At 46.6% G+C, this 13,438-nt stretch overlaps 2 protein-coding genes and 1 long non-coding RNA gene across 10 annotated transcripts in view; 2 read left to right on the top strand and 1 right to left on the bottom strand.

The window, feature by feature from the left end:
- The window catches only part of POLR2C (RNA polymerase II subunit C), a 10,161-nt gene extending 3,652 nt beyond the window's left edge, over window positions 1-6,509 (top strand). Inside the window, exons 4-9 of the mRNA XM_019535516.1 lie at window positions 377-429; window positions 1,685-1,813; window positions 2,710-2,761; window positions 3,300-3,468; window positions 4,672-4,746; window positions 5,861-6,509. Of these exons, the coding sequence (XP_019391061.1) occupies window positions 377-429; window positions 1,685-1,813; window positions 2,710-2,761; window positions 3,300-3,468; window positions 4,672-4,746; window positions 5,861-6,005 (623 nt within the window). The 3' untranslated portion in view covers window positions 6,006-6,509. The remainder of the gene's footprint in view (window positions 1-376; window positions 430-1,684; window positions 1,814-2,709; window positions 2,762-3,299; window positions 3,469-4,671; window positions 4,747-5,860) is intronic.
- Window positions 6,510-8,759: 2,250 nt separating this feature from the next.
- The window catches only part of DOK4 (docking protein 4), a 43,419-nt gene continuing 38,740 nt past the window's right edge, over window positions 8,760-13,438 (bottom strand). For 5 of the 8 annotated variants that reach the window (XM_019535508.1, XM_019535509.1, XM_019535507.1 and 2 more), the window contains 2 exons: window positions 11,898-12,021; window positions 8,760-11,426 (listed from right to left, as the gene is read on the bottom strand). In XM_019535508.1, coding sequence (XP_019391053.1) covers window positions 11,299-11,426; window positions 11,898-12,021 — 252 coding nt within the window. In that variant the 3' untranslated portion in view covers window positions 8,760-11,298. The remainder of the gene's footprint in view (window positions 11,427-11,897; window positions 12,022-13,438) is intronic. The other 3 variants (XM_019535512.1, XM_019535514.1, XM_019535515.1) reach the window with 1 other exon arrangement.
- LOC109310409 overlaps window positions 10,621-13,438 on the top strand; it is an 11,314-nt gene continuing 8,496 nt past the window's right edge. Inside the window, exon 1 of the long non-coding RNA XR_002101199.1 lies at window positions 10,621-10,707. This is a non-coding gene — a long non-coding RNA (uncharacterized LOC109310409). The remainder of the gene's footprint in view (window positions 10,708-13,438) is intronic.

Below are 13,438 nucleotides of genomic sequence, written 5' to 3'. Positions count from 1 at the left end.
AATTTTTATCACGGATTTTGGGTTTTTAATCAGAGAATTTGCAAGTTTTAATCAGAGAAAACCAGGATCCCTGGTGATGAGACTCAAAGAGCCTTTCATCTCTGCTGTTCCCACTTGGAGTGTCAGGGGTCCTTTGGTAGTACTTATTTGAACGTTTCCCAACCTTTTCCAGCCCAAGGTACACTTACATTAATAAAAATTTTCTGCCACATACCTGTTAAGGCATTCCCCATCCTCACCTGTTGTAGCTCATTGCCATGGCAAAATTCTGAGGCACACCTGTTCATTTCTGATGGCACACTTTTGTGCCATGGCACACTGACTTATTTCATGGTGTCTTTTGGGCTTTCCCTAATGATCTTCTCTGTCTCACCAGGTCTGATCCCTCTCACCAGTGATGACATTGTGGATAAGATGCAATACTCCAGGGTGAGTTTAAGGATATTCCAAGCTCTCATTGACAGGAAGGAGGTGGGACACAGTGCCTGATGGCAATACAGATTTGTGTTGGTAGAGTTTTGGTGCGGTTTTCCGTAATAAAAAATAGTTAATTCTCTGATAAAAACCTCAAAATCCGTGACTAAAATGAAACACCACTGTATTTATATCTCAATTGAACACAATGTTTTATTCATATATTTACAATTTTAAATCAATTTGGAAGCCTACCAGTGCCTCAGTCACTACAGTAAAATAAGTTCCAAGTACCTATAAATTTTGGTATTTGATTTTGGGCTTTTTATCATGGAAAATCAGAGCTCCCCCTGACCCCTTAGCTCAGTAGGATGCAGGTCCAAGCCCCTCACTACCAACCCACAGCCCTCCTACCCCTGTTGGTGTCCCTCATTCCCCACCCAAAATCCCCTGGGCCCTCACTCACCATTCATAGCTCCTCGGCCCTGCTGGTACCCCTCCAGCTATAGCCTGTTGGGTCCTGCTGCCCCTTGCCCCTGCTGCCAGTGTGGGCGCAACCCCACGGTGCTGCTCCAGGGAGGGCAGGGGGCACGTTGCCAGGGCAGCACAGGGCTTGTAGCAGCGACAGTGAGCTTCCCCACTCTGTTCCTGTTCTGCCCTGCCATGCCAGGTCCTGCCCACCAGGCTGTAGAGGCCCCAGGAGAGGTCAGCAGAGCGGGAAGCCCAAGCCTGCAGCAGGCACCCTGCCCCTGCCCTGCACACAGATCTGGGGGGCACATGACCCCCCCACCCCAATCCCCTGGGAGCATGCACAATGGTGGAGAGCCAGTCCTGCTCCACAAATGAGCTACCTGCAGCCCAGTCCCACTTCTCGCTGGGGCCCGGGAGCTGCACATTGCAGACCCAAGCATCACCCAGCTGGGCAGCAGCAGTCCCAGCCCTGCCCAACGCTCCCTATGGGGGCCTCAATTCCCACCCCACCACTTAACCTGTGGTAGCTGCTCTTCAGACTGCCTGGCGGCCGTGTGCATGTACATGGTGCCTGCTGCCTGACCACCCTCCTCCTGTTCCCCCTAGCCCTTTGCAGGCTGGAACTCTACCAGCCTGTAGAAAGCTCTTTGCAAAAGAGCAAAATCCTTGTTTCTGTTTAAAATGAAAAATCCGCACTTTTCTCAGTAAAAGAGGAAATCCTTGTGTTTTTTCCGTTTTTCTGTGGGAAATGGAAAACCTGGATCGCTGCTGATCATGACTCTTTTCCGGGTCTCCCTAGGATTGCACATGTGATGAGTTTTGTCCAGAGTGTTCTGTGGAATTTACCCTTGATGTCCGCTGTAATGAAGACCAGACTCGGCATGTGACATCCCGTGATCTTATCTCCAACAACCCCAGGGTTATACCAGTTAGTACAATGCTCTCATTGCTAGTCTGTCAAGTCTGTCTATCCTTTCTACAAACAGAAACAGCCAGACTCCTACTGACAATGTCTCACTTATATGCTACTCATCCTTGCAGTATGTTAGTGTTTCCTAGTCATCTTCCCTTCCATATCAGGAGCATGCACCCTTAGATCATCCACTACCATTTTCTTCCTCAATTGCCTCAACTTTACATCATCTACAGTTTCCATTGGGGCTTTCTTAAGCATCTCACCTTCAGTGGGGAATTCAGCTGCTCATGATCACTGCATTCTCAGCAATGCTAGATAAAGCAGTAGCTCAGCTGTCATGTCAGTACCATGTGGTTCTTGCTAGGCCTGAGAGAATCCAAATGGAGTGGATTTGAAGAGATGTAGTGGAGTGAGTCCTCATAATATTACAAGTTAAGGAGACTCCATAACAGGCTGCATCAGTAACTTATGTGTAGCCCCAGAGGATACAAAATAGAGCCAGACCACAGCTGTGTTTCTGTTTAAAACATAGTTCTGGCCTGTGGACGCTGCTTTTTATCTGAGCAGCAGTGCAGCGTTAATTATGCCAAGGCTACAGTCCCTGTAGCCTGCAGGCTCAATCTGTGTTAGAGGAGCTCTGTGCCACACTACAAAACTCTACAGGCTACATTTAGCCAACAGACTGTACCCTTGTTCATCCTATACAGGATAGCCCACTGGAAGAAATACTAATCTGACTGGCCATTCCTTACTAAATCACCAGCCTTGCTGTGATTACCCTAATTATTCACCAGAGTTCAGGGGGCTCACTGAATTTGTAGTCCTTGCAATGAATAACTCATTAGAGACTTATTCTATTTGTAATGACTGGCCCCCACCCAACCTCCTCTCTTTTTTTATCTGTATAGGTGACATCGCGAAGCAGAGACAATGATCCCAATGACTATGTGGAGCAGGATGGTAAGTGATTTTTCAGAAAAGAGCTGCAGAAAGAAATTGATTTTTCTTTTGAGCTGTTTGAACCAGGCCACTAGTTCTTTTACCTGGGCAGTTGCAGGTGTGGGTCTGACTTCCATGGTTTATTAAGAAACACCAGTATTCATGGTTAAATTTTTTGCTTCAGTCAGCAGATAAAAACCATGAATTTACTGCTAATTTGGACTTAATGGGTGTCAGGAGGGTTCATTCTGAGCCAAAGGTCTCACTTATGAGTGGGTGATACAGCAGAGATGCCAAAGTTTCTCTTGAGGCCAAGGGGGTGAACCATGTCTGTGTCCAAGCTTGCAACATCCTGCTCATTTTGGTGGGTGTTGCAAGACTATTTGGAGGCATATATAAGCCCTTCTAAGACTAAATGATTTCTGGCTTCCAATAAGATCCCTAGTGTGCTAACAACTCTCCAGTCATTCCTGACTGAAATGCAACCATGCCACTGTGTCCTTATTTCTCCTTTGCAGCTGTTCTCCCAAAAACATTGACTTTGTGATGCCTTTCTCAGATATCCTTATCGTCAAGTTACGGAAAGGCCAGGAGCTGAGATTGCGAGCCTATGCCAAGAAGGGCTTCGGCAAGGAGCACGCCAAATGGAACCCCACAGCAGGAGTGGCCTTTGAGTATGACCCAGACAATGCATTGAGGCACACAGTGTACCCCAAACCAGAGGAATGGTATGTTCTGATTTAAGTGTAGCATTAGGACTGACTGATATTTGAGTACCATGTGTGATTGTCAGAGGAAACGCTCTATATTAAGTGCACAAGAGCCCTACATTAATGTAATACCATAGCTTACAGTTCAAAATCATAATTCAGGAGAAAGAAAAGGTAGGGGTCCTGCAGTGCCTGCATTGTTCCTCCAAACAGAGGGGCTGGTGCAGTTAATGCTATCTTTAGTTTGAGATATTTGGCATGGAACAATGCCTAGACTTGTTTGATGTCTTTTTATCTCCCTTTCTAAGTACTTACAGGCTAATATACATATGTCTGCTATAAACAAATTTCCTTTCACATCATTTCCAATCAATATGTTCTAATCCCCCAAGTTACTCAAAATAGGGGTTTGCAAGGAATGTGCCAACCTCTCACATGTAAAGCTCTTCATCTAGTCTCTGTTGTCATTTTGTTTGTCTGTGCATTTTATATCCCTTCTACCTTTACCGCCTTCTCCATTTCAGCACCTTCTTGGCTATGGTTTTTCCCCATTCCTCATCCCCTTTCTGACTCCCTCACACAGTGTGCCCAAGGAAATCTGTTGCTCAGGGCATGAAGCATCTGTTGCCACCCAAGGCTGAGCTGAGTGCAGTTGCAGGAATTAGGACCTTGAGGACACCACACTGCTTCCTGAAGCCCTGCATGTCTGAGGTGCCTCCATAGGAAGCTACATTAGAAAGAACAGAAGGGTGCCTTCTAATGAGCCAATTGTCACTTGATCTGCAGGCATGGCAGGTGGTGGGGGCTGGGAGGAGGTGGGGGAAGCTAGATTCTTTCAATAATGTTTCCTATGTTTTTCATCCTCTCCTGCACCAGGTATGTTGGCACCCCTCGTTCTGGTACCTGTCCCTCAGGTGGAGAAGCTCTGGCATGTATCTTTGACCATGATCCAGGATAGAAGTGACATACCCTCATGTTGGCTTGTATCTGTTGGAGGCATTGTGTCCTGCTTTCACCCTTGTTATGGATTTCCCTTAGATGGAGTTCTCTACCTCTAAGACAGCTAAATTCACTAACTCCATTCTTTTCCCATTCATTCAGCTGTCTGATATCTGTGCCTTAGGTCCAAGCTCACAAGACCAGACACTGCAGCTCAGGCTGGGAATGGTCAGGTGAAGGGAGGCCTCCTGTCCTTAACTTACCTGTTCTGTTCAATTTCAGGCCAAAGAGTGAATACTCTGAAATTGATGAAGATGAAGCCCAGGCTCCCTATGATCCTAATGGAAAACCAGAGAGGTAAGACACGGGATGCCAGCCAAGCCATAGCACTGCAAGATGCAGACCATTTCCAAACCTTACCTGAAAGTGCCTGGGCATTCTGTCTGAAGTGATGTTGGCCCGTTGACTTCTCAGAACAATTTGGCAGGCTCCTGAGGGATTTAGTTGCAGCCTACGGGGGGGAGGGAGGGGGGGACTAATCTCTGTTACAGGAGACTAATCTCTGTTACTGAGGAGTGGGAACCATAGGTGTGGCAGTGTAGGCCTTGGTCATGTTCTCAACTCAGATAAGAGTGAGTCTTCCAGACTGTGTATGGAACTAGAGTTCTTTGGTGGAGGGGTTTTGGGAAGTGGTGTTTTGGGATGAACATGGAGGTTACAGTGTCATTAAGGGTTTGCTAGAGGTGGTAGAAATGGCACGGAGGTAGGAAGAAGCGATTAACAAATGTCTAATGTAACACAAGCCAGAGGATCATTTTTTTTTTTTTTTTTTTACTCGTCTTTCAGGACAGGATGAGAAGCAACGGGGTCAAGCAAGTGCAGAGAAGTACTGTAGGTCATGTATTAGTTGCACAAAGACATTCTTAAGAGCAATAGAAAGAGGTCTCCAAAGGGGATCTCACACTGACAGTGAGGATACTTGAGGCCAGGAGGGGGAGACTCTACTGAGAATAGTGAATCATGTCATGATGCAGGAGAAAGGGTTGATTTAAGGGAGTTCAAAATCATGTGGGCTTTCCAGTCCAATGAAGCATTTGCTTTAATGGTATCTCCATTTCCAGCACTGAAATTACTTCAGGACAAATAATAAATAGCAGTAGCCAGAGTCACCATCTTACTGTGATGGGTTGCCTGGTAGCTGTGATCAGCTAAAGAAACTGCTGGACAAAGATCTCTAAAGTGATATGCAGTACTGTGAAATTGCAAGCCACATTGTAACCACCAACATAGATAGGACTCTCATTGCAGAGGACAGATAACCAGATGGTGAGTAGGCAGGGTTAGTGCTCAGGAGCAGACAAGGAGATCTCTCTACAGTGAAATACAATAGGATGGAAATGCATTGCAGGGAAACGTCTCTTTGCTTTCCCGTGTGATGTCAGATAACTGTTAATCCCTTTGCTGATCTCAGGTTTTATTACAATGTCGAGTCCTGTGGGTCCCTGCGGCCAGAGACCATTGTTCTCTCTGCACTCTCTGGACTGAAGAAGAAATTGAGTGACCTCCAAACTCAGCTGAGTCACGAGATCCAGAGCGACGTCTTGACCATAAACTGAACCCAGTCCCTTTCCAGGAGCTCCTCCCATTGTGCAAAGTATTCAAGCTGTAGTCTCTGATCTGGACTGCCTGTGGCCTTCCTTGGAATGGGGCTGCTAGAAGCCCTGTTGCTTCTTGGCTGAGCCTTTCATCTTAATCCCTTCAGCCCTTTCCAGCACTGAGCTGTCATTGTGTAATGTTTATGGACACCTTTATCCACCTCCCAGATGAATCTGCTGTAATTTTTAGAGCCTGAAGGCCACTCTGGCTGGGAGCGAGGCTTTCCAGCAGGGCACAGTGCTATGCATGCAGATCTCCCTGACGAGAACTGTACCCATTGCTTTTTTCACTGTCCCAGAGAGGAGGAGGCGGCTTATGCATAAATGACCCTAGTTCTTTGCTGGACACTGATCATATGTCAGGCATTGGAAGCATGTACTCTGCTCTGTGGCTGTCAGAGACATAGCCCTCTCTCGTTTGTGTTTGTGACTGTACTGAATAAAGCCTTTTTCTTATGTTTAGCCTTCCCTGAAAGCTTGTCTGCGACTGCGGGAAATGTCACATCATTTACTTCTCTCTAGCAGATATTAACTTAGTAAGGTCTGCTTTGGAGGGAGTGCTGCTCTCTGCTGCTCTTGACATTATCTTCTAAGACCAAACCCTCCTCCTCCTCCTCCTCCAGTAGCCTTGTCACTTAAACGAAAATGCAGCGCGCTGCATATGTTTGAACAGAGCTGAGCTGCTGCAGAAGGCAGTGCTCCAAGGGAGACTATATGTGCTGAGGTGGCTTAGCTTTATTTGAAGACTCCTCTGGAGCAGGCTGTACGCGCAAGCTTTACATCAGGGAGTGTGGTGGATGGCAGTCTGTCAATAAACCACTGGTTCAGTCAGCTTCAAATACATATGCAGCTCCTGCTGTTCTAGGCAGCCTGGGCTTTGGGCTGGATCTTAAGCACGTCTCAGACTGCTGCTAGTTGCGGTGGCTGAATGTTTCTGGAAACTCCCTACCCCCCCCCCCAGCAATACTTTAAGACAAGCTTTAACATTTTCTTTCTCTGAAGTGCTTTCAGAGTGAGCTGCTTCTCTTATGAAGGGGGCATTTCCAATGCTGCAGTTCTTGTATGCTCTGTTGGGCCTACAAGAACATGTACCTATTACCTAGGTAACAAAACAGAGACTGGCTGATTGCTGGTAACGCATTTGCAGAGCTGGGTCTCATTGCCAACACTGCCTGTCTTCATGATTCACACTGTTGAAGCAAGAAGGGCATCTATGCTTCCCTTGGGTTTTGGGGACTGCTGGGCACTCAGCAAATCATCAAGGCTTCTGGGAGTTTCCTTAGTGGCTTGTTATTAAGGCCCACTTTATCCTAGCTTCTGTCCCTATGGAAGGTGAGACCAAAGCTCCCTCAGAAGGGTGTAGAAAGAAACACCAGAGGACTAACCACAGAAGCTCTTAGCACAGCTTTTCTAGTTTGGTTCCCAGCCTATACTACTCTTGCAAATCTCTGCTGCCTCAGCCATACTAGAAATGTGTCCCTTGCCCTGCTTGGAATCCAGTCTGGTCTATTGTTCAGTGAAATATAAATGGATTTTTGACAAGCAATAGTTCATGCTGTTCCTAGGAGAAGAAATGGCAATAAAGCAAGAAAGCAGATAAAATGGGTGGGCAAAATACAGCCTGTGGGCCAGATGCGGCCCACAAGGTCATTCTATCCGGCCCACAGGTCCCCTAAAAAACTTAGAAAATCGATATTGATCTGCCCCGGCTGCCTGTCATGCAGCCTTCAATGGATTGCCAAAACTCTGTAAGCAGCCCTCCATCTGAACTAATTGCCCACCCCTGAGATAGAATAACTAAGCTTGTTTTGAGATTATCCAAAAGCAGCAGTTAGGACCAAAATTAAATGAAGATCTTAATTCATTTATTATCTAGCTTTACTGTAAGCATGATTTATTACATATATGATACTAGGAGCTTTCAGAATCTCTCATGGGATTTGAGACATGTCTCAGTAATTTTCAAGTCCTTTAAAATGTTTCTCTTAGCTTGTATTTCACAGTGTAGAGGGCTTAGTTGTGGGACAAGGATGACTGCTGGCCTTAGTCCAGTGAGGGTCCTTATACCTAAGGGACTCCCTTGGAAAATGCCAGCTCTTGGTTTTCACTGACAACACGAAAATAATAGAACCATTTTTCTGTTGCAAAGTATTCAGGAAGATCCCAGCAGGTCAGAATGTGTCAAGACCCTGGCTGAGAATCACTGCCCTAGACAAAGGCACATCCACAGAGTACCTTAGGGAAAGCTGCAGCAGAGTGCCACACATTGACTGCATCTGCTCAATACCTGAAAACAGCCCCCTGCTGTCTGTTTCCAAGTGGTGCTAAGCCTTCTGTCAATATACTTGCAGGGAGCAGGCCACTAACTTCCTGGTGGGGCAACAGACTGAGGTTTGGGTGAGTGGGGAGGTAGGTGTGGGATGCAGTTAAGAAGAAGGAAGTCATGGCCTTTCCCCCCCTCCCCAAGGCATAAGTGCAGCTCACTAAAAGGAAGGAAAAGCCAAACTAGGCCTGTCTTCTCCCCTTAAACGCTGAAGATTTAATTTCATTAGAACTGCTGGTGCAGTAGCTCTTCACACAAAGCTGTGGGTTTTTATTGCCCTCACAGCATTAGGAAATGTCTTGTGATGATCAAGAATAATGGCATGTGTCAAGCTATACAAATGCAAAGCATCCCTCCCAAATGTCCAAGGATTGTGGACAGACACATGCAGGAACAGTAAGGTTCATTTATTGATTGAGCAATTCCTTTAAAAAAAACCAAACCCAAACAAAACATTTTTGGCAATAAATGCGAAATCCTGTCTTTTCCTGGCTTAACTCACCTGCGCACCATGTAATCCTGAGACAGCCTAGTTTCCTCTTGCTCCCGTTCAAGCTTTCACCTGTCTCAGCATTTTTACAGCTCTAAGCTTTCTGTCTCCATGCCAACAAACATGCCTACCAGGAGACTGGCCAAACTTGGCTTCTTGTTCTACACTTCAGACACAAAGTCTCCCTTCAGTTGTATTTTAAAGATGCAGGGCCACATACCCAGCTGCCATATATTGGTGTGACATCGTGGGAGCCTTGCTGCTTATGGCAGCTGAGGATTGCATCTTCTGTTGTTTGAATGAAGCACAGATTATACCCTAGTGCCTAAAGTGGAAACTAATATCCAGGGCAATTGTGACAGCCAGACTGAAGTTTAGGCAAGGAAATGACAGTAGGTTACATCATCTCTCGCCTGTGAAAAAGTACAAATATTAACTCACCTTACCCACTGTACCATACAGTGTGGGGCCTAGGACTGAACTCATCTGGTTCCTGTTGCTCCAGATAAATGTCACTGGGAATGAGCACTGCACTCAGTGGTGTTTGGAACGGCAATTTAGACAGTTGCTGGTCCTATCAGGTCCTAGGACTTTTCCAGCAGCTTTGGTTGGAAGGTCCCCACCCTCTTATACATCATCTACACAGAACCAAGACACAGTATTTACAGGTGATTCGACCATAGGTTCCTACAGTTGCAAAGCTCCCAACCCCAAAGAGACAGTACCCTTGAGCTTTTCTTTAAAAAAAGACAAACACAGCAAAGGAAACACTGAAGTTTGTACTGCAATAAAAAGATAGCCCTTCTTAAAAGGTAGTCAATAAATAGTAGAACTATAAAATCAATTGCTTTTGAGTTCAGCATATTAAAACCAACTTCTGTGTGCAAGGTGTTTCACTGATTCTCACTTCAGTTACCCACTGGTATCAAATGAGGAGCCAGGAGACCAAACAGGCTGGAAAAAAAATTGGCTTCCTGATACCAAGCAGCCCTCTGAACACTGGCTTTGAGACACAGTTGGATGTGTAATTGGAAAGAAAATGGGGCTTCCTCCATCAGCATCTACAAGGAAGCAACAATAATGGGGGGCCTTGGAGAGGTGAGTATTTCTGATCAATCAGTAGTCTCCTGCCAGTAGAATTTAAAGTTTGGTGTGACAACAGGCAGGATGCGCCCAGGTGGAACTGGACCAACCTAGGGAGATCAAGCAGACATACCTCCAGCAGTAAGCCATCTCTAAAAGGCTGGCTGTGCCAAACAGGTAGATGGGGCAGTTTGATTTAGGCAGCAAAAAACAGTGCTGGAGCTAGGACGACTCCATAGCTTTTCCCACTTGCTGAGGGCATCAATACTGTTCTCAGCCAGTGCTAAAACCAGCCAGCCCTCACATACACTCCATTGCATGGAAAAATAATTGGTTTGTAAATGGGAAAGCCATGCTGCAGCCTTCTGTTACTAGGATTTGAACAGATGGCATATAGATAATCAAGTGAAACACCTCCCAGGCCACAGGCTCAACCAGCCTCCCAGAGCCGGGTGAAAATCTTCCCTCCAAAAGTCAGGGGAGAGTTTGTGCAGAAGTCACAGTTCAGAAAGAAAACCAGTTTCTCCTGAGACATCACAATTCTCCTGCGTAGGTGTGTGTGTAATCATCTTCAAGAAGTGCAAAATTAGCTTGTTACTTAGACTTGCGAGTACTTGTTCCTCTCTCCAAGGGAAAGCTCTAATGGGTTCAGGAAGGAACTCTTTTCTTCAACTTAGACAAGCATATGGGATGCTTGAGTACCTCTGGCCCCTTCAGGAAAAGGCCAAGTGGGAACAAGACTTTCTGAACCATCCGCTTTCTTGCCAGTGCCACTGCAGCACTCATTTGCCGCTGAACAATTGCCCTGAACCCCTCAGCCATTTGAGAAAACAGTTCTACATGGAGTCATGCTGAGGAAATCCTGGGGCATTTCTTTGTACCAGAAATGCTGTTTTGACTGTGGGAGGCCCCATGACACCACCTTGGAAAAAGAAAGACTCTCTCTCCCAAAACACTTAGAAAATTCTAGTGTCTTCCCAAAGTCTCTTCAGTGACTAAGGAAGCTGCATTCATGTGAGAAGGAAAGTTTCTTATTATAGAATATGTATAAGCAATATATATTTATAAAATAGTTAAACATAGAACAAACAAGTCATCTTCTTCCGTAGTGTTGCCCCTCACACTCAGTCCGGCAGAATGGCACAGCTGGGGCTATCTCCTGCTTTCTCACTCTCTGTCCCTATGGCAAGCAGCTCCATTAACTTCTCCAAGGACGGGGAGGTTTCCCACATCTTCAACACCCTCAGTAAAGGAGGGAGGGGGTGCTGGAAAAAATAAATGTCTCTTACACTTCAGCACCCCTTTTCTCCATAGATGCCAGCCACTAAACATGGTCTCTTCACCAAGAGAAGGGTCACTCACTGAGAAGCAGACTGAGACTCTTTGCTCTCATTTTTGTCGCTTTTGGAGGGCTTTGGCTTCAGCAAGATGAACCTATTCAAGAGGTCAGTGTCCGAGCTGGCCTGGGCCCCTGAGTACGCTTCCCCTGCAGAGAAACCAGACTTATACCATCTTATTTTGTAATAAAACATAGGAACCAAAACCACGCCTCAGACTGTCTCCCACTGATGAAAGAGGAGACTAAACGTGAGATTCTCTCACAACCAGTGCTCCTGCACCATTCAGCACTGAGCCATCTATTGGGAGAGGGTGACTAGTAGCAGATGGCTCTGACACCCAGCCCAGCAGCCCACAAAAAGAAGTTGAGGTTGGAGTGGCTGAGAGGGTCTCGCATTAGGCAGGGCTCTCACTATACTCCTCACAAGTGCTCCCTGTCAGGTGAAGGATTGGGGCAGGGAAAAGCAAGCAATGTACAGGGCCTATGGAGCAGTAAGCAAGCTCTAGGAGATGAGGTAAGTGCTTGGATGAATGCAGATCAGGTGACTGAAGCCCAAGAGGCAGAAGGGGCAGGGAAAAGCATAAGGCTGCTGCTCTGATGGTCTCTGGAGAAACTCACCAGCATAACTGGAGGATTCTGCGATGTTCTGTGAGCCGGTGATGTGGTGCCAGTAGGCGCTGCGCGGCAGCATGGTAGTGGGCGTGCAAGGGTAGGAGTAGTGCTCTGTGCCCTTGTTCAGCAGCTGGGGCAAACACACAGAAAAGGGAGGGAATGTGTGAAAACATCAGAATGGGAAACGCATTGCTTTCCACTCCATTCTGGAAAATGCAGTTAGGCTCCTGAGAGACATGAAAATGAAGGGATCTGCCAGATGTAACTGTGGGATCCAGCATCAGATCCCATCACACTATTGCCAGTGCAGGGGAGCCTGGGATCATGATCCTAGGTTCCCCTTGCACCCACAAGTAGCAAGTTCCCACAGCAGGGAGCCCCATCAGCTCAGGTGGCTCCCAGCCTCTGGGGTGAAGCCCCAGCCTGGCCACACATTCAGTTAAAGGTATGATAGGAATCAGCCACAAAGGTATTATTATACCAAGTTACTACACATTTTTGTATCTTATTCTTTGAATCGACACACCAGTAATTGCCTTAACATGTGGTTAATCACATCTTACATATAATGTGTGCCACGACCCCTGTCTGGCCAGTACCGACTTTTGCTGGCCTGAGAAATAACAAGGGTGAGACAGGACTCTTCTAACCAACAGCTCCTGAAGTCTGAAGGTATCTGATCCTGTCGGGTATGGGGACCTTCCCTTGTGTCAGGTGGCTGGGATCAGGAAAGATCACTCTCCTGGATGAATTCCTTTTACTGCTTACAGACAGAAAATCAAGGCCTTGGCAAGTAAAGGAGCCACACAAAGCCCTCCCTCCCCCAAGTCTCTGAAGTGGGAGGGGTCTTGGCAGAAGACTGAAGCAGAGGGCTGCAGCACTTCCAAATTCATCCAGAAGCAAGTGGCTTTGCAGAGAAAGGATGAAACCCTTCATGCTGTTCCGAGGCAGGCACAATAGGACCATAGCTCTACAGCACATCCACCCCCACCCCCAGAGTACCAAGGGGACTGCAACAGCTGACAAAGTCATGCAGAAACGTCAAAGAGTGCTGCAACCTAGGCAGGAGCAAGCACATTTTCAATAGGAGCCAACTGGAAGGTGAGACCATGGCCTGCTCCATTACAGACCCTAAGCTCTGCAAATCAGTGGTCTGCAGCTGGAGTAATTAGAGATTAAATTATTAGTGCTCTTCCAGGTAACTGGGCTAATATTGCAAGGAATGAAATGCACTTGCAAAGAATGATGGCAATCTGCAGGGCTTGGAGAAACAGCATTTTCTAAAGAATAGCATGGACATGCAACAAACAAGCTCAGATGCCTTAGTTAAAGATATGCTGCAAGGCTTCCTTATGGGAAGAAGTGCTATCTTTTTAGGAAAGCTGCAAAACCCTGTCAGGCAGATAGGACTCTTGCTTTGGTGGCACCACTCTTGAGTGGTAATGTCCACCTGTGTACAAGAGCCCACGGGGTGGAGAACTTATTTCCCTACCACCCACCCCCTTGCATTGCTTTTGTATTTAAACTAGCCAACTACCTGTCGGGGG

This window comes from Crocodylus porosus, unplaced genomic scaffold (genome assembly GCF_001723895.1).
Source record: "Crocodylus porosus isolate Cpor-Errol unplaced genomic scaffold, CroPor_comp1, whole genome shotgun sequence".
Classification (NCBI taxonomy): domain Eukaryota; kingdom Metazoa; phylum Chordata; order Crocodylia; family Crocodylidae; genus Crocodylus; species Crocodylus porosus.
This window is presented reverse-complemented; position numbering and strand designations above follow the sequence as displayed.